Source organism: Rhyacophila brunnea, unplaced genomic scaffold, assembly GCF_057557595.1.
Source record: "Rhyacophila brunnea isolate RB1 unplaced genomic scaffold, BYU_Rbru_1.0 scaffold_6, whole genome shotgun sequence".
NCBI lineage: Eukaryota > Metazoa > Arthropoda > Insecta > Trichoptera > Rhyacophilidae > Rhyacophila > Rhyacophila brunnea.
Genome location: NW_028233276.1, coordinates 23,149,916 through 23,175,730, shown reverse-complemented (window position 1 = coordinate 23,175,730; position 25,815 = coordinate 23,149,916). Strand labels below are relative to the sequence as shown.

At 33.1% G+C, this 25,815-nt stretch overlaps 1 protein-coding gene across 4 annotated transcripts in view; it reads left to right on the top strand.

The window, feature by feature from the left end:
- The window catches only part of cv-c (RhoGTPase activating protein), a 705,315-nt gene that overhangs the window by 139,381 nt on the left and 540,119 nt on the right, over positions 1 to 25,815 (top strand). For all 4 annotated transcript variants that reach the window (XM_085957156.1, XM_085957154.1, XM_085957155.1 and 1 more), the window contains exon 3: positions 15,774 to 16,010. In XM_085957156.1, coding sequence (XP_085813282.1) covers positions 15,903 to 16,010 — 108 coding nt within the window. In that variant the 5' untranslated portion in view covers positions 15,774 to 15,902. The remainder of the gene's footprint in view (positions 1 to 15,773; positions 16,011 to 25,815) is intronic.

The following is a 25,815-nucleotide window of genomic DNA, read 5'->3' as shown; positions in this document are numbered from 1 at the left end:
CTCTCTTTGGAACGTTAGATTCTCAAGATGCCAGTTACTATGATGAAGCTATAAAAAAAATATCTAAAGAAGATATCGAAACCTTGCATTTGCTTAAAGATCAAACTCAAGTTATAACAACCACTATCAATAATTTTAATCAAACTATTTCTAATCTTAATGATAATGAAAAAATATTCAATGCTAACATACGAAATTTTAACAAACACATACATACTATTCAATCAACTCAAGATGAAATAAAAACAATAGAATTAGTTTTATCACACTATACCTCATTAACATTTTTTATTAACGAATTGGAAATCGAATTGAATACCATTATATCATCTATCCTTTTTGCTAGATCAAATCAAATCCATCCATCTATTATCTCCCCAAACCAATTACTAGAAGAACTACGTAAAACTCAATCGCTTTTACCAGAAGGTTTTAGCTACCCCGTGTCATTAGATATCGAAAACATTCACTATCTATTAACCATTATTAATATAAAATTATATTATATCAATAAAAATATAATCTACAAAATTTCTATACCATACACTAATAACAATGTCTATGACTTATATCATTTAATTTCTTTACCTGTTTACACTCCAAATGGTTTCATATCTGTTCATCCATCTCAAAAATACCTAGCTTACTCCACAACAAAAATTCAATATACTCTATTACAAACACTAGAAAATTGTTATGAATTATCTAATCAAAATTTTATTTGTAAACAAATGAATGTAATACATACTAGCAATTCCAGACCTATTTGCGAAACAGAGTTAATAAATTCCAATATAATACCTAAATCTTGCATAGTTCAACAAACTTTTGAAAAATTAGACATTTGGTATAAACTATCAACAAATAACCAATGGGTATATGTCTTCTCAGAACCATCTACAATTACTTTAAGTTGTAACTCTAAAATAACCGGTGTAACTTTATATAATGTAGGAATACTATCGTTGAAACCTGGATGTAAAGGTTATACAAAAAATGTCATGTTAACCACTGAAATTGTACAAACATATTCTAATTATAATGCTTTTATTCCTAATATAAATATACTAGATGATGATTGTTGTAAAGAAGAAATAAATAAAACAATCCCTTTTCCTCCCTTACAGCCATTACACTATGCTAACGCAGGATTAGAAAATCTGCACTTAATCTCACACAAAATAAACTCTATCTCAGATAATATAGACAATCTGTTAGATCAACCTAAATTCAAACAACAAATGAATACATACCAATATTTCATGTATATTATCTCTATATGTATTGTTATTTACCTCTTGTATAAACTGTATAATTTATGTAATAAGAAATGCTCTAAAATACTATCTATAGAAGGTGCCGATGACACCAATAGACCTGTCAATAATATATTCAATGTCTGCTTCAATAATCAAAATCCTCCAGATGATGTTGAACTAAGTGAAATAACAAATTTAAACCTAACTCAACCAAATGAAGTAAATGTTCACTCATCCACATCAACTGTTAGGAGAAGCGCAAGATTAATAAATAAAATTAATTAATATTATCTAACATAAACTCATGGCAAAATTGTCAACCATAAGTTTATTCTTTTAGGAGGGAGTTGTTATGTATACGCCCTTTTATACTATATTTTATTCCTTGTTATATTATTCTTTGTTACCCCTGTATAATATTGAGAAGCCCTGATGTATAATTATCAATACTTATCGTATTTACTCGTCGCGACATTATTTAAACTAACTAAGTGCTTTCCATTGTAATGTAACCAAACAATACTAAATTTCTAGCTAAATTACTTACTATCATAAACATACATCCCTGCATAATAAGTGCAACGTCCAAAACTTTCCTTTGTCTCATTCCATTATAAATTGCTAGATACTCACAAGTATCGACATCTCAGAGGCCAGTAATAATCCTAAGTTCCGACTGTCCAGGTCTATCCAGACTTCTCCGTATTCTGACTTGTAAGTAATGTAAGTGAAAATTATTATAACTGTACGTGTGATTTGTGTTGTGAATTGAATAAATAAACATAAAATAAATTATTAGTGTTTAATTATATTAAATCCATAACAATACTCATAAAAGTGGGCTTCTCCATTATATTTGGCAGATCATTGGACAGAGATTGAAGACACCCAACTACTAAAGAGGAACCTGTTCAATATACCAGAATTCCTAAAATATGACGATTGGATTGTGTAATAAAAGACGTAGCACTACTTGAAGGTGGAGGTAGCTTGCGCCAGACACACATTTGGTTGTTATATTACAGTGTCGATGATGAATGCGTTGTAAAGGTCAAATAGTATATCTCAATTAAATCGCTATTTAGAAAATTTGTGAACTGATGTGAACTGATGTGAACTGATTAACCTCGATTAAATCAAACTATTGGCAGTGTTTTATGTCTACTCGGATGTGTAAGGCAAAAAAATGGGCTTTTTGACGACAGCATGAAATTTGGCATACACTATTTATACACCATGTCCACACCCATCGTCGACACTTAGAAAAGGGAGCCACATTATATATCCCCCCAACAAAATGGCGGCGATGTTTCCTAAATTGACTCACATAAATTTTAAATTATTTGCAAGTTAGGTGAAAAAATATAATAAGCATGTTTTTGATGATATAAAAAAAGACTCTAAAATATTGTTGGAATCGTATAGGATGAGATATCCAACATGGCGACCAAAATGATTGCCGCGTAAATATTATACTTAGTATTTTTTATTATTTTTCGGCTGACGCATTTCACGATAATCATGCAAATACTAAGTTAGTATTAATTTATTAATATGTATATATTTTAATTAAGAGATCACTCGTAGTGAGAGAGTGTAGTAAATGTGATGACGTCAATTTTTATAGAAAAGTTCAGATAAAAATAATTACATGATAAAAAGAACTTTTTATATACAACGTTTTTAAATTTTCTGTTGAATCATATAAACTTGACTTGACTAGCTTAAACGATCATAGAATACTGAAATGTCATATTGACATTTCATTTTTATTTCCATAGTAACGCACGTATATATTAATAATTTAGTTGCTAGGACAATCCGCTTAGCAAGCAATAATGGTGTCAAAATAACTTTTCATACAAAACAGAATTAACTGAAAATGAATTCAATTTTACTTACAGATGGTTAAAAGTATTATAAAAATGCATTGGCATCGTATTCTGATATATTCTAAAAGTTTCAAATATCTAGCTAGTCGGGAAGTTAGTTGCAAATCGATTGCAAGATTTGTACCGGACAAAGAACCACCGGACAAATAAGAATACGAGCTAAGAATAACGTTGTAAAATAATAGTTGTTAACCTACAATTAGGTATTCAAAAACCTGATTCTTATTCTATATTAAAATAAATAATATCATGTATTTATTACCATAGGTGCTCAGAAATGTAAACTAAGATATTTTATTGGACTAATTTATACTGTAGGTACCTAGGTATTTATACTACTTTATAGTCAATCGGGAAATTGGCTATGCGTCAATTTCCTGTCATTTTTACATGATGATTATTTTGTCATTGAAGTGTTTGACGTTGCGAAGCCGATCATGCGTTTCGTAGATCTTATCGATGTCATTGATGCAGTTTTATTGACAGCAGGATATTAGTTCATACAAATTTGCGCTCGATTTCAAGGCACGGTGTCATTAGACCGTGCAAAAGTGACAATTTATTTAAATTCGACATAACAATGTAACATCATGCAAATTGGTCCATATAGCATTATATGAAACATGAATCGAAGATGTGATTAAGCCAGAAAAAGGTTTATACCAGGCGTGTTCAACCTGCCGCATGCCCGCGGCCCAAATTATAATTGGCGTGAAAAAATATCTACCTTATTTTCATAACATTTAAAGCTGTTGAAGGCGTGAAAAATACTAATAAAAACGTCATAAGCTAGATGCATTCAAGCTAGAAAAATGCATCTAGCTAATGGCTAGAAAAATGCTAGATCTGGCAAGAAAAACGCTAAGTTGGCAACGCTGGTACGAGACCTGCGCATCCCCTCACTTAATTTTCCTATGTCCAAACCGAGAAACATAAAATTATTGGGAACTGGTTAATGCTCCCGTGTGTGGTGTAACATGCTTCGGCTTTGGATATGTTAATTTCAATAGTAACGTCTGTATCATAAAATGAATTAAAACCCTTTCAGCGCTGACGGCACAGCGTTTGTGTCCTCATTAGTTGGCCATTAGATATAATTAGCATGTTATTTAAATATGGTACTTAATAGTAATTAAATGCTCCGCGGTGAAGAAGTTAAATTTTATCACGTAAACAAAACGCGCATTCAATATTTGAGGACAGACGGCGCGATTTGTGTTTTTGGTCATAAACTAATAAAAATAGACCGGATTTTATACTTTGATCTAGGACGGCTGGTTTTCACATTTCTATGATAATATGTCTTGGAAATTTTCACCGAGATTGTTATAATATGTGATATTTGGTTGTGTCTAGCCGTTGTAATGGGCGGTAGGTCTAACTAAGTATACAAAGTGCACTCATTGCTATGCTTCTATCTTTCGCCATAACTATACAAATAAACAGATAAAGCCAAGATAATTAATTTTACCAGGGGGATAAATTATTAAAAAAGAATTTTTTACGTACTAACAAAAAAAATGTTGCTACAGGAGCGTCATTTTATTTTTACAAAATACCATTACAAATGGTACTAGCTACTTCCCCATGTGAATCTCGTAGATATGAATCGCAATATCGACGTATGAGAAACAATCCGGACGACCTTCTGCACAAAACTGAATAATGTAGTAATTATAAGTAGTTGATGATATCGACAGTGAAGAGTTATTGTGTGGACTGGATTTATGTTAAAGTAAAATACGCACTGTAGGAAAATATTTTTATTCATGAACTTTTCAAACCACCCACGAAGGCGAGGTTTTTGTTCACATCTACAGCGTGTTTGGTAATTGATATTTTATAGGAAGTGTAACTTATAGGTGACAGTATATTGACATTCTAGGCAGTGTATATCTAATATTAATGGTAATTCGTGACAGGGTACTGATATTGCCAGTGTTTAGTAATGTAGTTTCTGTTAACTTCAAGAGCTCCCTATATTAACTGACAGGTTTACGATCACCTCCAAAGGTGCTCTATAGAGGCGGAGGGTAAATGTCTGAAAGCGAGGCTGAAAAAAGAAATGATTTTAATACGTCTAGCTTGTTATGCTTTTGCATCTAACTATAATAGTCAAAGTATAAAAAACATCACAGAACAACTACGTATATACTCTAAAAAGAAAGCATTCTGATTCTGATGGTATTTATCCCAGTATGACTATTCTAACTAGTTAACACGATGAATTTCCAGTAATTTTATTGTTCAGAAATATCACGGATATCGCCTGGGTTAAAGGCGGTTATCTAAATGGCAAAATAACACTTAACAGCCGCTGTAGAGCCACTGTGCATGCGCAAATCCACTGACATATTTTTTGTATTATGTCGCTTTGACGTTTGTTTAGCCTAAAAAAAGAACTGAACTTATGAATGCCTTATATCTCGGTTAGCTAGTTTTTATATGACGTTTATGATACACCAACATTTTACATTAAATACATTGTACCTATATGCTACATTTCACAAAAGTGCATTGCCTTTACAATAAAATTTGTTGAAAACATTTTGCATAATCGATGACATTTCACATGTAGGGGCCGTGTAATACGCCAACTTTGACTTGGCGGTGCTGCACGGCGACACTGGTGTCGCGATGTATGTATGAATTTTCAAAATATCCGCATCTCAAGATGTAATAATTATGTCCTATATGATATAGGATATCTCACTCTAACAACCATCTGACGACTAAAAAAACTGGGATTAGTATGGATCAAGTAGACAAAAAACACGATTTAAGTATTATTATGATAACATTTTTACATTCATACATTTCGGAAGATTAAAAATGTTGATTGTAAATGTATCGTTATTATTCCAAGTCCTAGTGATAATGTTGAACTCATTTTCTTTATGATAATACATTTGTTCATAATTTTCAGCTCATAACCGAACTTTGAAATAAGTAATGGGGTGTTTTTACAAGCAAAGTTTATAAATTAAAACACAATTCATTCATACCTACAAATACCTATATACTGTCCCGTGTTGACTGCATCAAAATATTTAGTGTTATTTACCAATACCAAACTCCCCGTAGCTGTATGAATGACATTCGTATTTTAGTTGGTTTTAGTTTAATTTATAAAGCAATATTAACCGTATAAAGTTTTAATTTTAGTGGTGATGGTATGATAAAAAGAAACATTTGTTGTAATATGATAATCTTCAATCAAAAACCAATTAAGATTCCTTTCATTTAAAAAAATGACATATTCCACACATGCGTCACCTGACCTTTGTTATTTTTCCGCCGAAGGTCGTCCATTTTGCAAAAGTGGACCAATTATAGCGTGTAGGCATTGCAATTATCGGACCAATTAGAGGCTTGCTTACTTGCCGAAACAGCCATGCACAACTATTGGGCAGACGTACCTACCTACATTTGGAATGAAATCACGGTTATTTTGTCTGGTTGGTAAAACGCTTATACAGAAATTCAAAAGGATTCATTTTGTCCAGGACAAAATTATACTGTTTGTTTTTCTTATTTTAATTAGGATTTGAATCTTGATTGTTAATTAATCCAGAAACAAAACCACAATACTAGTGGTTTTTAAACCATTTCGTCTCGCGGCGCCTTTTTAGTCTAAAGAATATTTCATGAAGCCCTAAACATACAGATTAGCATCACATACATCAGCGCATTGTATTAAGACTGTGTAAAATTATAATTTTTTTTGCGACTCATAGTTTTAAAATATCGCTACGATAAAGGATATGCTTGGATAAATACTTTGTTGACTTTATCCTTCTGTAGTACGCATAGTCATTAATTCTAACAATCAATAAGACATAAAATAAAATAAAGTCTTTCAATATTTAGGTATCTAGTAGAATCATTATATCAAAGAATACATCAAGATTGTGTATTCCATGAATCCTTATTCGAAATGCGAAATGACAAAATATCCTCGGCTTCCGTTAATAATACGTAAGACAGAGAACTAAAGAGATCATGAGGGAACCAATTATGTGGGTGAAGAATTTGCGTTAGTGGTTTGACTAAAGCACACAACTAATTTTCAGAGTATCAACGAATAAATAAAACCGATATTGAAATTAATAATAATAGCCACATGTTTAGAAGATGGAAAATAAAAAAATAAGAATTAACCTAATCCACAAAGTGTAATAACAATCAGGACTAGATCAGGAATGAAAAGATAGATAAATTATGTGGATTATACATACATATTTTGAAAACACATCAGAGAAATATATGACTACCAGAGAAATCTTAAAAAAAAATACGACGCCTTACAGGATTCACGCCCATTTTATCTACCAACTACATTATATGCGTCGTATCAAATTGCGATAATATTAACTACCATAGAGGTATTAAATAAAAATAGGGGCAAGCAATCGGTTTTCTCATACGACTGAATGAAGCAGGCCAACAATAGCCGACAACTTACGAGAAATGGTGACGCGATAAAAAAAAATTCAGGGCATTACGGAGGGTTTACTTCGGTCATTATAACGTACCCATATAATATAATCTTAACGCGGAAATTTTTCCGCAATTTGATTACCAGCCCGCCTCACCATACTAGCCTGCTTCACCATACTTTCATATAACCTGCCGCCCCTAGTTGACTACCTACTAGTTTTTACAAAATTCTTTAACGCACTTTCTAAATTTCGTTAATAGCACATTGCTTAGTTGGTAGAGCACATTGCCGCGAATCCCTCTGGGCGTCATATTTCTCTGATGTGTTTTCAAAATATGTACCTATGTCCAATCATAAAATAAATATTTTTAATTATTCGTTGAATAAAAAAAATGGTAATTAATTGCGTCATTGTTGTGTCAAGTGTTTATCCAAAACGGATTCTGGGAGTGTTGTAAATTCAATGGTTATTTGGAATACCTAACTATATACTTTTTGAATCTGAAAGACACTGGTATAGCCGAATTTATCAACAGAACTAATGATAATATGTTTTTTATCAAATAAATTTATATTTATTTATTGCGAGTTAAACGGTTGACTGTATCTGATTTTCTCCGAACAATATCAACAATGTTAAATAATATTAATGGCAAACTACGCCGCGAGTCGTTTCAATAAACGCGGCCGCTTTCGATAAGCTTCCAACACTTTTCATACGCCAAACTGACAGCTGATCATGAAACCAGTAAAAATTACCATTATTTGCTTAAGCGCTCATTCATTACTGGTTTTATAAAATAAAACACTCCAGTCAAGATGCGCGCTGTACTTGAAGTCAATGACAGATTAAAACAATAATAATAAATTATTAACTTACGCTTTATGGCAGCGGGAGCTTTTGGACTTAATGAGCTTTGCATAAAGAGCTTCGCAGTGTCGTGACTCGTGTCACTCACGTGCGGATAAAATTTAATATATAATTTATATTAATCGTTTGTTTAAAAAAAAGCTCAACTAGTTGCAAGTTGCAACTAAACGAAATTCGGTACCTACCTACAACGTACAACCTAATAAGCGTGCTACATTGTTCGCTACTCAAATAATTCACCGCATTATTCTCACCACCACTTGGCATATAATTATTGTTTTTCATCTTCTTCGTGCATATCCGTCCCTTAGCTGGAGCATATGGACACCATTCCAAAAATCCCTGTCGATCCCTAGTATTCTTGAGTCATTCCAGGTCATGCTAGCATCCTGTAGCTCCACAGTATACTCTTTATAAATAGTTTTTAGCGGCCTTCCAGGACGCCGAAATCCGGTTGGCTTAAAGAACAGGCAAGCCAGGTTGATTTTCTCTTCTGGCATCCGCAGCCCGTGGCTGAGCCAACGGTCCAACATAGCCTGTTCGACGGACTCAAAGAGTGATTGGGAAATGACGGGGACAGCGAGTCAGTGTAATGAACGATACACGACTTACACTACAATTAATAGATACTGAATAATACAGTTATTGTATCGGATTAATTTAGTTCTAAAAGTTGGAACCCCGCGATATGATGACAATACCTACCTAACCGAATATGATAATGTATAAAATATTTATAACCTATTTTAATATTATGTAACGTAAATGGGCAATTAATATTATGAAAGCATATTATGTAATTTACTTGTTTACGTCAGTTCGTAATATAATGACATTAATGACTAACAAAGAAATCAAATTAATTTCACTCGAAAATGATGGTGCAGAGAAACAATAATTTTTAAAACCTCAACGAATATTAATTTATTACGGAAAACGGCGAAAACAAAATTAATAAAAATTGTTTACATGTTAAGCTTTGAGTCATTACCTTTATGTTAAATTTCTTTGTTAAGTTCTTAGAAGTGTTTTGTTTATAGCGGAAAGTGGTATTAATAAATATGAAAAATATATACCTATATGAATATATTATTATTATGATTTGTTCCATTCAAACTCATCTTTCAAGATTTTCCACGGACTGTAATTTTTTACTATACGATTAAATATATATTTTTTCTTTTGTATAAATGTAGACTTTTTTGCAAATTTCACGTTGTTTCAAGTGTCAAATACCAGAGCGTTGGAGCGGAGCTTGGAGCAGGAGCACGGAGCACTGGAGCAATGGGATTTTACCCGGAGCAGGAGCGGAGCCGGAGCACTGAAAATTTGTAGTGCTCCACTGCTCCGGTTGGTTCAATGTTTTTTTTATTATATTATTAAATTTTCGTCCTAAAATCCAATGAAAATAGTATATTTAGACACTTTGCAACACTGAAATTATTTGAAATATGGCAACACTGCCGAGTGATAAATAACCTCACTTTTTTGACAGAAGAGGCAAATAATGAGAGATGATTTGCTGTCGGTTTTGTTCAATAGAATTAATAATGAAAATGACGATTATATTTTTAAAACTACTTAACGTTTGTATACATTTTATAATACTTGTTAATTTTTTTTACCCGGAGCGGAGTCGGAGCAAGTATTAGGTCCCGGATCGGAGCATCTCAAAAAAGGGTCCGCTCCAACGCTCTGTCAAATACTAGGTATATTATTAAGAATTTCGAGGGTAACGGAGTTGTTCCAGTCGTCAACTAAATTACTGAATATTGTCTGTAATGGAAAATTTTATAAAACAAATCATTTTTAATGGACGTGTCGAGGTTTGGACAATGCACCATGAGATATGGATCTTATTCAAATGGCCTTTCGTATTGATTTTTTTTTTTATTTTGTGTAAAACTCATGAATTTGCATGTGACACTCGAATTAATCTCGTCGATCAAAAATTGGAGAGTGGGTATTTGAAAAAACTTCTAGTTTCTATAAAATGTTAGTATCGGAAAAAAAAAATTATCCATGGTACAGATAAAAAGGTCTTTGAGATAGGTACTACAAACATTGTAATGTTACCTCACCACTGATGCGTTTAGTGGCGTTTAAAATTTATTGATTGTATTAGAGGTTTGAAACGTTTCGAGGCCACTTTTTAAATTTTCTGACGAATCAGTTGCTTCATCTGCGTCAAAGAAAATCGCTGCTGAACGTTACACGGTTAACAAACAGAGACCAGTCAAGTGAAAAAAAATGTGATTTTTGCAAATATTTAATATGTTTTCTTCAAGTGAACGTCTTATGCAAGAGTGAAATAATGTAAGAAGCTCATGCTATAAGATAGACCACAGGTAATTAATTTTGTTTGAGTAAATCCGGGAAAATGGGGCTCAGTCAAGCCCTGAACAAAAACGAACAATAAGTGCGAGTGAGAAAGCATTCGGCACACTTAATCTCCGCAATAAGATAGAATTTCTACGGCTGAATTAAATATTATTTCTACACGTCGCCGGTAAATATTGATTTGAATATTCATTTTAAAACTGCGAGCACGTGTTGATGAAATTTATTGTTTTTGTATCAAATATAAAGTAAGCGGTAATTATTTTTAGTTAATTTAGTAGAAAATATGGTTAACTATGTTGTGTTTAAATTTGGTACCTAGCCATACTGATAAACAACATTATGGTATAACGTTTCATAGTTAAGTTAATAATAATAAAATTGAGGTTCTACTGTGCGTTATACGTAAGAAACACGACTTCATTTTGCCGAACAATAGCCATCATCATCATCATCAGGGGTGCGACAATCCGGGGTAGGTCTCGGCCTCCTCCAACAGCTCCCTCCACCTGTCCGTATCCAGTGTGGCCGCTTTCCAATTCGGTACCCCCAAAATACGGCAGTCACTGGTAGCTTCATGCAACCAGCGAATATTTGGCCTGCCTCTTCTTCTACGCCCTATTGGATTGCTGGACATCACTCTCTTTGCCGATTCATTGTCATTCATACGATGTACATGACCTAGCCATCGCAGTCTCCCAATCTCAATCGATTGAACTGCGCTGCAATCTTCGTACAGCCTGTAGAGCTCAGCAGTATATCTTCTCCTCCAATTGGTGCCGTCCCTGATCGGTCCATATATACGGCGGAGAAATTTTCTTTCAAAAATCGTCAGAGCTCGTTCATTTCGCGGAGTTAATGTCCAAGTTTCCGATGCGTAGGTGCCGAACAATAGCCACTCTTTTTATATTATTATATGAGTTTCAGTTCATAATCGATATTCCTGATATTTCTAGAGATGGTTCGGATGCATCGGTGGATTTATATGTTTGATACCTGTAATATAACTTTAAGTTAACTTTAACCAATGGGTAAAATTAATACAACATGTATGTAAATCAGTGAATTGATTTTGGAATATAAATTAATCTAGTTTAAAAAATATATATGTAGAGGTTAACTACAATTTAATTCCACGCTTATGCGCAATCGTAACAAATAAAATATAAATCTTAAATGCCTTCTGCTCGCCGCGTTTAAGAAGAGGTGTGCCAAATTTCTACGTCAAGTACTTTGATACTCGGTGCTCGTATCGTAATGAACAAGTAATTCGGCGATAATCGATCGGGCTCCAAGACCATTACTCTTTATTGGAGAGACCACCATGAAAGTTATTGGGAAAGTGAATACTGTAACGACTTTTGCTGATGTGATGTTAATGTTTATGGTAACACACTGCATGAATTGCATTCATCGGTGAATGCCTTTAAATACAAAAAGCAGATTCGCTTTTTCTTTATGTACATACTCTACGATGCAGTGAACATTAGTATTTATGTATGTAGTTTATTGATGTTGATTTTCTTTGATGCAGATGACGCAATTGATTCGTCAGTAAAGTGCCTCAAAACAGTAACAAACCAATCGTACAAATATTAAATTATACTACAATTTATTACATTTACATTTTAATACATTAAAAATTCCATGCTACTAATGTCAAAAAAGGGCCTATAACATAACAACTCAAACATATACGTATTTGTACACAATTTTATTATGTATGATCAGTCACCACTGTCATCTTCATATTTGTAGTTACAGGATGTGATTCTAGGAAAGAGGTACCAACATTGATATTTTCATTGGGTAGGTACGATATAGTTAGAATTATTGATGAATTTTGTTTTATTTTGTATCGTGGGTGACCTGAAAATTAGTCAGTTCCTCCGGCTTCAAAGTCCTTAAACCCGTCACTGATGATAACCGCGTAGATAGGTAAGATAATCATCTTTTTCCGATGGAATATGGCTGATAGGCATGACTCTGGAACATTTCCTCAATGCACCTAAGAAAACTTATATATTAATATTGAACTAAGCTACTAATTACACTAAGCAAACAAACAAAAATAAACTCCTAAAATGTATACAGAAAATACGTAAAAGAAATAAAATACCTTTCTATTACAATACAATATTACATTAGGGGTCGATTCACTGCGAGATGAAGGCCTCCCCTAGTTCTTGATTGCCACGTACCTACATCCAATGACTTTTATGAGTTCGTCCATTCAGCGGGCTTAGGACGAGGATCGCTATTCGAAAAAGGTTGGGACGCAATGATCTAACCGTCAACCAAAAATAATGTCTACAGATGACTCGATCATTATCATAAGAACCTTTCAAATGATTCTATCATAAAGAGAACCTTGAAATTTGCTTCACAAATTAGACATCTTTTAATAAATTTTCCTGATGAGTCGTCTCATGAATTATGATTCATTGACTCATTACTCTTCGCGATTCTAATCGTCATGTCTAGACATTTCTTGAGGTTGCTGCATAATGTAATTACGTATGTCGATTATTCAAAATACCGCGAAACATAGGGGCATCACTTGACTAAAAGATTCATTCATTCCCATCCCCATATAATTAATCAATTATTTTTAAACACTATTATATTATATTGAGTAAATAATCAATTGTGTAGTTTTAGATATTTTGAAGATATATTTTTAGAAAAAGTTTTTTTGGAAACCATAAATAATTGTGGAAATAATACTATACATGCGGAATACAATTTTCTTGAATGTGGTAAAAATCATGATGGGATTCGGTATCAAATTTATAGGGAGGCTTTACGCATTTTTTCTGTAATTTTACACGTGGCACGTTCCTAAATTTTATCATAGACGACAGTATAAAGTTCGTAATGGTTGAACATACTTACATAATTTGAAAACTGATCTGTACCTACTAGAAAAACTATCTTTGGAAAAATACGAAGCTTGAATCGTGCCAATATGCATTACCAATAACTGACTCATGTCATCTTATAATATAATAACGGTGAAATTAACCGTGTCCGGAAATTTGTACGTATGCAGTTCGCCGTATCACACTCCACCGTGGAATGTTTTACCGGAAATAAATGGTTGTACATTAAAGCCCGTCCAACCTCTTTGAGTCGTGTAGTACTGAGAAATTCATGTCTAAATAAAACACGGTTCTTGCCGGTTTACTAGTACTTTACTACTTGTTTACTACTTATTAGGTTAGGTTAAGTTAGGATCTAATAAAATTGGAACATTATTGTCTGCAATGCTCCACGAACAATGCGTATTTTTTTCATTTCGGTGCTATAAAGATATAGATATAGCTATAAAGACCATATTGTATACGGTCATATCTTTCCGATAAGAAAGCTCACGGCGAACTATACAACGGTGAAATGTAATACGTACAATTTACATGTAACGGAAATAAACAAGTATTATATTATATAACCGAAGCACTTAACAAATTGCGTTACTTGAGTGTTTTGAACCAATGTACGTACCTATTAATAACAGGTAGTTACTAGCCGACGTTAATATTTTTCCAAATTTTAGTATTAAGGTTCTTAAATAGTTTCAAATAATGTATGTTCAATATAGAACCAATCATGTGAATTATTCGTTGAATAAAACAATAGAGTATTTTCCAATAATAATTAACAAAAATTAAAATATTTTTGTACACCCTAGGATGGGGCTCGGGCAAAGGTATAGTTATTTTGTCTTAACAATTGAATCTCATAGCATAAGAATGGCTAACGTTGTCGTATATTATTTATATGAAAGAGAAAACATTGAAACACTTTTCCCTCCGCACTGAACCAAATAATCATGCGTCGAACAAGGCCCTGCTATCTATCCGAGAATATTAAATTAATTTAAGTGTCAGAATACAATGCCATGTGAAGTACGGCAGAGAAAGTGATGCAACAGGTCGAATGCATCGCTGCACCAATTTGCATATTTGACTTTTGTTTGCTGATGCATGTCAAAGCGCTTCCTCGGCGTGACGGGCCCGGGACGGCCGATGCTATGCAAATCCCTCGGGATAATAATTGAATTCGATTGTATGCGAATGAGTGGGATGACGACGCAAATTGCGGCGGAAATGTTATTGTACCACATCTTCAAACATGGAGTCAGAGCCCAATCGAAAAAAACACAATAACAAACACTACAATTATTATCAGTATCGGCATGTGTTTCCCTAATAGCTTTTCTAGGAGGGTCCCGACAAAGCCGCCCGAACTAAAACCGCTCGGACATTGCCGCCAAAACAATTTAGAAATGAGAAATTTTATATTTTTACATAATATTATATTTTAGATACACAAATAAAAAAACATACCTACGAATAAAGATATAATAATTTCAAGATAAAAAGAACTTTTTATATACCACGTTTTTAAATTCTGTTGAATCATATAAACTTGACAAATCTATGTATTTATAAATACTTTTTTAATTTTTTTTGTTAAATTATCCCATCAACTTAAAGAAAATGATCAAATGCGTAAGAAAGAGAGCAATTATAAGAAATTTTCAAACATTTATTAATTGAATATCATATATTATGAGATCTTTAAAACTTGTACCTACTTGATATGAAGTAAAAAACAAACAAACAAACAAAAAACAAGAAAGCGAGTTAATTCTTTTTTCAAAATCGTCGAACGCCGTTACGCAAAAGTGCAAGCATTGAATTCGATCGAAGCGCCACCTTGCGGATTTTTTCCGAACTAACTTTTTATACAAAACAGAATTAACTGAAAATGAATTCAATTCTGCTTAAAGATGGCTAAAAGTAATAGGTCTCTTCAAAACTAATAGGCCATTGATAAGTAATCCCAATTGGGAGGATATTTATGGTGTTCAAATAAATAGTTTCGGATATTGTTATATTTTTCTTCTCAATTGTTTTGTAATATGTATATTAATAATTCTAATATTTTTCTTCTAATTGTTTCAGGTTAGGATATCCTGATATGCTCGGATGGTGAAAGTGACTATAAGTCTAAGTGACAATATTACGTTAAATAAAAATGTGTTCAAAGATAATAAGTATTAAAAGTGTGAAGTGACTTTTGGTGAAGTGAAAATGGAAGCCATGGATCCTGGCCCATTAGGGGTAGATGAGAGGGCGGCGGGTGTCTTCCTTGGACCGGATCCTTACAGAGAACTGGAATTGTACTTAGAGAAAGTTAATGTAAGTAGATATTTGATTTATTAAATTCTATATTCAGGAATTAACTATTTTCAGCAGTTGTATTTTTAAAATTGCAATCGACAAATAGCTTATAATACAGTATCAACTTATAGTGAAGGTTTTGTAGTAGCTACCATCCCTCAACTAAAATTCAATAATGGAGGCATGGTGGTATATTTTTATTTACGATAATGTTAAGAACATGTATAAACTTGATTATAAATAATATATTATAATATATAACTACTTATTTTTCATATTCTTTAAATTTTAATAGCTTGAAACCACAGAACTTTGGTTCTTTACTGGTAATAATATTAATATATAGCATGCATATATCCAATACGTCGATCGTGGGATAGATTTTGGTTGATCGCACAGTAAGTTAAAATGTGAAAAGCGTCTACATACAGTTGAATTATAATATGATTTAATTGAGATTTTAAATGGTTAGCAAGAATCATTCCTATTTTTATTTCCTTAACCAGTTGCGTGAAAGTAATATTCACATTAACCATGAGTAAACCCGCTTGACCTGATTGTATCATATGATACAAATTACATTACTTACATTCTGTCGCAGGTGTAAGAGAAAGAGGATATGTGAATCCACGTACTTTAAATTAAAGCGTAGACTCCTTTTACCATCGCGCAGCGGGATAATAGTTTGAGTAGTGTCCAAAATAAGACCAAGACTTTTCATTTTCATGAGTACCTAATGGGTTTTTGTGTGATGGTGAAAGAAAATTATTGCTTAATTTGTAACACCTCACAGCTTTCCGTCAAAGCCTTAGTAATTCCTGTCAAAAAAATCATTTTCAGTACGATTGTCTTTTCCGCTCATTAAAAAATTCCACCCAGAACCTCGCTGACAGTCATTTCTTTTTTTTTAATGAAAAGTACGATTTTCAAAATAACGGACATGACATTTTTGGGCCACAAATTTTGGAGATTTTATACGCCTGGCTTAAAACAACAACGTCTTCATAATATAATAGACTTATCAAACATATATTAAGAATCTTGCAAGAACAAAAAAATAGCTGTTTCATCATTAAACGTGAATAGTTATTTATTTCGGTGAAAAAATGGTGAGCCAATATATTATTAATTTTCTTTTACACAAACAATAAACTGAGAGTCGACAGGCAATCTGGTGTTTATAATTTTACTATTATTAACAAACTGATGAAAACATACACAAGTCTGTCTAATGTATGCTACCGTCTAAGTTTATTATTATTACATTCATCAGTAATTAAACATCACAGTCTTAGGTTTTTCGAAAGTTCACATGAAAAAAACATCTGTTTTACTTCGTTTTATTTATTTTTTGTTTTAGTTTGAGACTGAAGAACTAGTGTCTGATCTTGTTTGTAATCAACGAACGCGTTATATTATCTAAAGTAGGTACATATTGTGAAAATACGTAAAGAGAATATACTCATTATGTGTGCGAAAGGACAAGTAAAATAAGTTTTACTAAATTAAAAAAGTACCTATGCCAAAATAAACGTAATGAATGTATGAGAAAAGGGTTGAGTCGAATTAATGTCGTTTAAGGCTATACTTCAGCTGAGGCACGGTATAAAACGATCGTGACTGCACGACGCGAAGAATGTGCAAACGACGCGTATAGAACAAAACATAATTTATCATACAAATTCAACATGTGTCCATTTAGTGTTATGTTTATTGTTCTATTTGTAATAATAATAATATATTCATTGACGTGTTTTCTTTGTCAAGTAAATGGGAAACGTTTTTTAGTCATCTTTACACGATTTAATAATTAATTCCGCCATCGCCATCACAAAACAAATTGACGTGTTCACAGCACGACTTTCGCTCTCCGATTGGCAGCCAGTCCGAAATTTCGTCGCACCTATAGTTGAAAATTATTTGCTGTTTCACTGAAGCCTTAATTATTAGTAGATTTTAGACAGAAACGTAGAAGTTCCCAAAAGAGTTAACTTGAATCTGTTTTTAGCTAGCTCTCTTGTAAAATATGAAGGATTTTCTTTTCGCACACAGAATTACCATTGCAATTAAGACATACTTACGGTGGCGATTTTCCATAATGCAGATGCAGATTAGATGATCGTCAGAATTACGAAAATCTTAGATATATATGCATAATATATTTTACAATACGAATATGAACAATCAATCCAAGCATGAAATAATCTAGAGTAAGTACCTACATGTGCAAGGGGGCATCCGAACCTGTCATTAGCTTGTGCTACCTACCAGTGCTCTGAGAGCGCGCATGAGTAGTTTAAGAAATATTATATACAAACGTAGCCATTGCAATCCGGGTGGTATAGCTGGAGTACACCACATGGCACCTCCAAGAATCCGTGTCGCTCGCCAGTCTTCTTGCGTTTTTCCATACCATGCCAGCATCTCGTCGCTCTACCGTATAAACTCTGTAGGTATATAGTATTTAGCGGCCTTCCAGGACGCTAGTTGGCTTGGAGAACAGGTAAGCCAGGTAGAAGTTCTCTTCAGGCGTCCGCACGTGGCCGAGTCAGGTCCAACATCACCTTTTCACTATCAGCGTCATGGGAGGCTGCAGCAATATCCATCTGAAGTTTTATTTGAATTCCATTACATAGGCGACTTAAAAATTATGAATATTTTGTAATTTTTAATCAAAAATAGGTAGTAACTCAAGTTAGTAAACAAAGGTTTCATTGCCACATTAAAAAATGATTTAGATTAAAATTTATATGTAAGTTAGTTATTTCAAGTTTAAATTTGAAGCATATTATTATAAAATGTGTCTCAGTTCTGAATAAAATTCAAACACACGATATAAAACAAACAAAAAAGCGCTTGGTTTTTGTCTCTGTTAATTTTGTTTACGTTCATCTTTTTTATCCCGGATTTATTGTAGAGCTAGGTTGTCTTTGGACCGTACTGGAGTGAAATGCCGAAAATAAAAATAAAAATAAACTAAATGACAGTACTAACATCTCGCTTGGGGGGTCTTTCTATTTAATCGTTGACTTGTGATAACATTTTGGTGTTTCTTTTAATGTTTTGAAATTGTATTTTTAAGAAATACATCGGTTAGGTAACAGAACAGTTAAGTAATTATATTTATTAGAAACACCAGATAAGGTCTCTTGGTTTTTAAATAATATTACATTCTTGGTGTATACTTAAAATTATGCATGGTGTGCATTTAAATGGGTTTCTTTACATAATAAATCCGCTAAATACCCGAATACGAAGCATACCATATTTTAAGTGTTTTCGTTAACCAATGTGTATCTAAAACATTGCAAATAAAAATAATTAGTTTTCAAATTCAAAGATAAAATTAAAATATTCAAAAAATAAATACTAATGTAAAATATGCGTTCGTTGAATGGTTTTAGTTTTATAACGTAGGTACATTATAAGGAATATGTATCTATTTCGATAAAGCCGGTGTATTTTACGTGAGTAAGCGTGTGACTGGAATGCATACCTATACGTGACTAAGCGACACGCGCATTTATATGATCACGCAACAAAGACGCAAACTCTTTTGCATGGAAATTTATGTGTGTCTCTCAGCTTATGCATTACAGACAGATAGATAAATCAAGACAAATTATATAATGGAATTATATTTTTCTTAGCAATTTAAGAACATTTTTCTACTATGTACCTATATCAATTTACCTTGTTGCAGAACAATAGTACCTTTCTATTAAGTTTTTTTTTTTACTATCTACTGCTGAGTCATTAGAGATCATAGTGCCGCGCCATAAATTATTACTGCTTTGCACACATTTATTATATCGTATTGGACACAGTAATTTCATTAAAACTGCTTATTATATTGAGCTGTCATAGTAATCAACATTATGGGTATACATTGAACCCAGTTCTATTGTAATAAAAGTCCTATCTATACATAGTCCATTGTTTTACTACATCAGTGACGGACTTACATTTTTTAGTCAAACTGACATTTTATATTACATTTTATTTAAATTGGTAACTTTACATTGCTTTAATATCGCTTAGTTTCCAGTCATCTGTCTAGTTAGGTTTGTGATCTTTATTAACTTAATTATGGAACCACAACACTTGGCAAGTCTTGTCGTTTTTCATTAACTTTCTCTATCCAGGACGATCCAACGCCGATACCTCCAGTTGCTTTCTTGGTAGCGCAGTCCAGCCACCTAAGTGTCAGCCGTCCATATGTTCTCTTGGTCTCGGGGGTTGCGTACATAGCATAGTGTGTACGTTCCCCATTACAGGCCTAACAATCTTTCCAATACTCTCCTCTCAAAGATATCCATATTTTGTATATTAATAGTATTTGTGCTGAGTGACCCTAGATAAACAAATGAATCCCCAGTTTCAAAAACATCGCCGCCAACAATAAGGCTGCTATTATTATTTGTATTAACTTGATTATTCTTCACAATTTTTTTCTCTGGTCCGTAGTTTTAAAGACTATTGAGAATTGGGAGAGGTAAGCTCGTGACGACCTTCACTTTGTATGTTCAGCGATTCGGAAGCATTCTGCATTCTTTTCATCCTACACTTTGTTGCTGGTAACCAATAGTCTCTCCAAATTATCGGAAATCCTGTGGGAAATGTGGTCAAAGAATCGGAGTTTGCGTATCATGCATTACGCAGACCCTGGATTATGTGCAGCTCTCTCGGCATAAAAACTTACATTATAAAATATTATGGAAGTCGAATTTATTAATATCAGTTGCTATTTAATTTAATATATTATGTGTATATAATCACTGTCAGGTAATACATAGTCCTTCCCGGTTTTCTCCACTCTTACCGGTGCTGCACAGCTAACATCTTTATGGTTCATATATCTAAAAATTGTGAACCTACGTCTACAGTACCTACTTACACACGTACTCGGTGGCATGCTCGCGGTGTCCATTTCAGCACACTATTTGAATATTTATTATGATTTTATTTGGTATTGTATTAGTAAACCTTTAGTAAATTGTTTGGGAAGCCGGGGCCCGTAATGGGTTGTGAAAGCAAAAACGATGATTCCGAAAAATACACTGTTTTCGAACAGTACCTACATTTCAAGTTAAAGAAAATGTTGTGTTGACGTACTAAGGTGCTTATTATGAATTTAACTACGTATGGGCATATATAATCAAAATGATGTAAAATACTTGATACTCATTGTATTAGAAAAAAATGTCCGATCGATTCCCTTCTATTTCAAAATTTTTCGAGTTAATGGTGGAATTCAATGTAAAAACGTTTTTTATTTATAATTTTATAAAAAAAACAATCAAAAATATCTTCAACGGGTGATAAAATCGAATAACCCTATCTTCAATCAATTATAAATGGGAATATCTGGGTTGATTATTTGTTAAACTGTTAAATTGCATTGTGCATTTCTAAATTTTATTTGAACTAAATAAAAAAAATGCCATAATCTTAGAACAGGGTATTTTGAGTTGTTTTCCTATTTCCCTATAAATAGAACTAAGGTTATATTACACTCCCAAAGATTTTGAAGAAAAACAAACTTATATGGCAAACGTGTCTTCACTAATTTTAAAGAGAATCTCACTATTTTATATACCTACACTAAGCAATGAAATTCATTTGCCACGGCTGAAGTGAATTAAAAAAAAACCTTTCATTAACTGACTTCAAAATATTTTAAAAATCGAATAGTCATTATTTAGAATTTAGATTTATATGAATAGTCTCAATTACAAATAAATACATACTAAGTATACAAATAAAGCAAGAATATCAACATTAGGCCACTATTTGCATTTTATTTATTAATACTAACTTATCATAGTGCATTTAAAAATTGTATTAACTATTCTATAGTTATCAATTCAATCATATTATTGAAAACCTTCTAGAATCGCTTTCAACTGTTGGGAGTACAAAGTGTTTTTTATTCGAAACTATTCGTGTACGCCACTATATTGTATCGCCCAAAGGGCACTTAATTTTATTTTTTATACTCTTATAAAAACGTTAATTGGTTATTTAATTGAGTAAGACAAAAATATGACTTTTACGATGCGAGTATATCTTCAAGAAGATAAAACAATTAGTTTATGAATGCGATAGCCTCCCTTGCAATAAAAAACGATAAATAATTTACCCATATAATATTATGATATAATATTATATTTCATAAGAATTAGTTTTTTTTAATACATAATGAGTATAGTGACATATAATTTGAAAGACGTAAGAAGCATAAGTATCTTTCAGAAAAAAATATTTCAAACGACAGGAAGGGCCATTTCATAAAAATATTTTTTCTAGTAGGTAGATTTCCGAATTTTCAATTAGAAGTACTAAGTTTTTCAGTATGAGACGTCATTTATCGAATCCATAACTTATGGTTCCTATAGTATGTAATTTGTACGAAAACATTTGTACGAAGAAAAAATGACAGAAATTTATTCAAGCCGAATGGAAATTTAACCGAACAGTTCTCTGCCGAAGCTGTGATGTTTGTTAAAAAAATATGTACTCTTCTTAGTTTTTTAAAATAAAGACTACTTTTTGAATACGTTCAAATTATCACTTCACAAAGTGTTGACCGACGTAAATCTCATTCGGCTTGTATGCTGTTTCGTCATTTTAGAATATGCCTGATGGTTTCGGCTAATTTTCCTTCGAACGGCTGTTTTCGTCCAAATTACTGTAGTTATACGATATTATTTAAATATGTAGGTATTTATATATAATTAAGTAATCATTTATTCCTGTGCCTAGTTAAGCCTTGTAAAAAACTTTAACTATCCATAAGGTATGTCTTCGAAGAAGATGCAATGTTTCATATTCACTCGTTGGTCCATCTTATTGCATATTTGTTCATAATGACGGCAAAACACCATTTCACTTCGCATTGCACAACTATTTCCCGAGAAAATCTCAATCTCGAGATTCGGGATTTCCCGAAATGATGACATTTTGAATTCTCGAGATTCGGGATTTCTAGAAAAGAATTCTCGACATATCGGGAAATTTAAAAAAAAAAACTGTTATCATTGTTAAAACAGACAAATACCAAGAAATCCCGAATCCCGAGAAAAGATTCTCGAGATCCGGGATTTCCCGAAATGTTAAAAATTTCAATTCTCGAGATTCGGGAAGGAAAATCTCGAAAAATTTTCGAGAATTCCCGAAACCCAAATCGTACGTTTTTAATAGTATTGGAAATGTAGTTAGAATTTAATTTTACGTATTAACACTGCAAGAAGGCTGGAATATCAAACTGTGTCGCCCACTTAAACTATAGCCAATCTTAATTTAAGAAACTGTTATATAAACTGAAATATGTAGTCGATTGCTGTCCCTTTTACGTCAAATTGGTGTTCAAGGGACGAAATGAGCCGCAACACTGCATTTTGCTACATTGTTGCGTTATTACGCCTACACCAGGGATGTCCAACTTCAAGTAGGCTGTGGTCTACTATCCAATATCAATACAGTCAGTGATTGTGATCATCATACTCTCTTATCAGTCTTCAACTTGAATAAACATATTACATATTATTATATTTGACTGAAGGCACTGAAGCATTACAATTTAACCTCGGGCACTAATTGTATGTATACCTAGTCAAACTATTATCCAAGTGTGTAAAGAGCTTACTGCGTGATCCAGTGGCGAGGCGTGGGGGTAGGTTGTTATCGGTCTTACTTATTTGTTTTCATTGAAATAAGAATACAAATTGCAGATGGTGCTAGTTTTCAAAAATCAATTAAACCCTGCCTAAACCACACCACAATAGTTTATGTGTTTAGGTATGGTTTCGGCGATCCGACATAAATAAATAGTGTACACTTTTTCAGTCATACTTATTTGTTTTTGTTGAATTACAAATACATATTACAGATTACATAATATGGTGTTGGTTAGTTTTTACAATTTAATGAATTGGCCTGCCTAACCAAACCATAATCAATAAAAAAATAATCGGTTATCTATTAAATATCTAAAATTATGTGTGATTTAATGGCATAATTTTAGATATTTTATAGACAAACGAATATTTTTTGACTATAATTATCTACAATGGCTTCGATTAGGCAGGGTTTATTGAATTTTAAAAACTAAGAAATTCTATCTACACATTGTTGTCTTAGTTCACTGAAAACAAATACGTTTGACTGACAAAGTTTTGTGTGTCCTATTTATGTCGGATCTTAACAGCCTACCTCCACGCTTTGCCACTGGGGTGACCGTATGGGACAAATACGCCTCAATTAGAATTAAAGTGCGGGGGATTACATCTTCTCTTTCTCACACTTCTGCGGCAGGCCGTCAAATTTGCAATACGAATCAAGTAATACGACGAGCTCTCGCGGGCTTACTCGTGGTTAATTTGAAATCAACTTTTACGTAAGCTAGCTAGGAAAATACAAATAGGAATGGTGAATGATTCCTCCCTTTTCAATATCTCAATGAAATCATAGTATATTACAACTGAAACTACACGACTTTTACATTTTCATGACTCAGTTCCTATGGGCATTTATGGCGGTGTCATTGACCAAGGTCCACCCTGCGATCGACGCATTGGACATGCCTGTAACCATGTAGTAGGCAGTATTAATCTGCTGCCATAGTATACTTAATGCTTAGTTGTTAGATTAAGAGTAGCAATCGCAAAACCTTATTGGTAATATACCGGGCGATGTCACCGTGCGAGTCGTAGGTCACGGCCGTGCGACTCCCACGCGGGTCGCGGGTTCAACTCCCAGCTCGGCCTGGGAACACACCCACGCCGCTTTAAAACTCCACCATTTTATGCAAACGAGAACAATGTTAGTAGATCGCTAATACTCGATACACTTTTATCGCAATGGACTGACTATACGTGTACCAAAATGGCAAGTATGTACTTATGTTATTTATACCAGGTATGATTAAACCGAGGCAGACGACTGCAGAGACGTAACTAGCAGGGGGTGATATAAGCTGCAGAATATCAGATTTTATACCTACCACTTCTTAGGTTGTTGGTGAATTATTATTAGATCAAGAAGTGACTATTTTATTTTATGATTTACTTTAAAATTCGATAGATAAACATTAATTATTATTGAACGTCCCGGGGCTATTTAGAATAGAAAATATTACTCCGCGCGACGTCTCTCCAATCGTGTCAAATTCACCAGGCGTGCGACGCCTCGCGTGTGGCAAGTGGGGTGACGTTGAATCCGCGGCAGACAAGTTTTGATAGTAATATTAAAACACAAAATTACCAAATTATGATCATAAACTGTATTCTTGAATTTGGAAAATAAATCAATCCAATGAGTATTTATGCCATCACGAAAATGAAAACATACATAATTTTGAAAACACTTCTCACACGAGAAAATAAATTATAACCAATAGAAAAAAATAGTTTTGAAAAGAATAAGACACCCGACAGGAAACGAACCTGCGTCTCTTGGGTATCGTGCCCTATGCATTACCACTATGCTACGACTGCCATGTTTAATTGCGACAAACTTTAACTATTGGCCTTTTTAATACCTGCTCATAAGCGCTCTCCAAGTTACGGTAGGCGATCGGTTTCTGTATTCTAAATTAAAGTATTTATTACTTTAATTACTAACCGACATCACGAATCACTCCAATATTTTCTGTTGTAACTTAATTGAAGTTGCTAATAGTTTTAATTATCTATTTCTTTTATTCAACGAATAATTCACGAGATTTTAAGAATGTACTTACCATTCTAATTATTGAACATACATAATTTTGAAAACACTTCTGACAAAATATATTATAACCAATAGAAATACCTTGTGAATT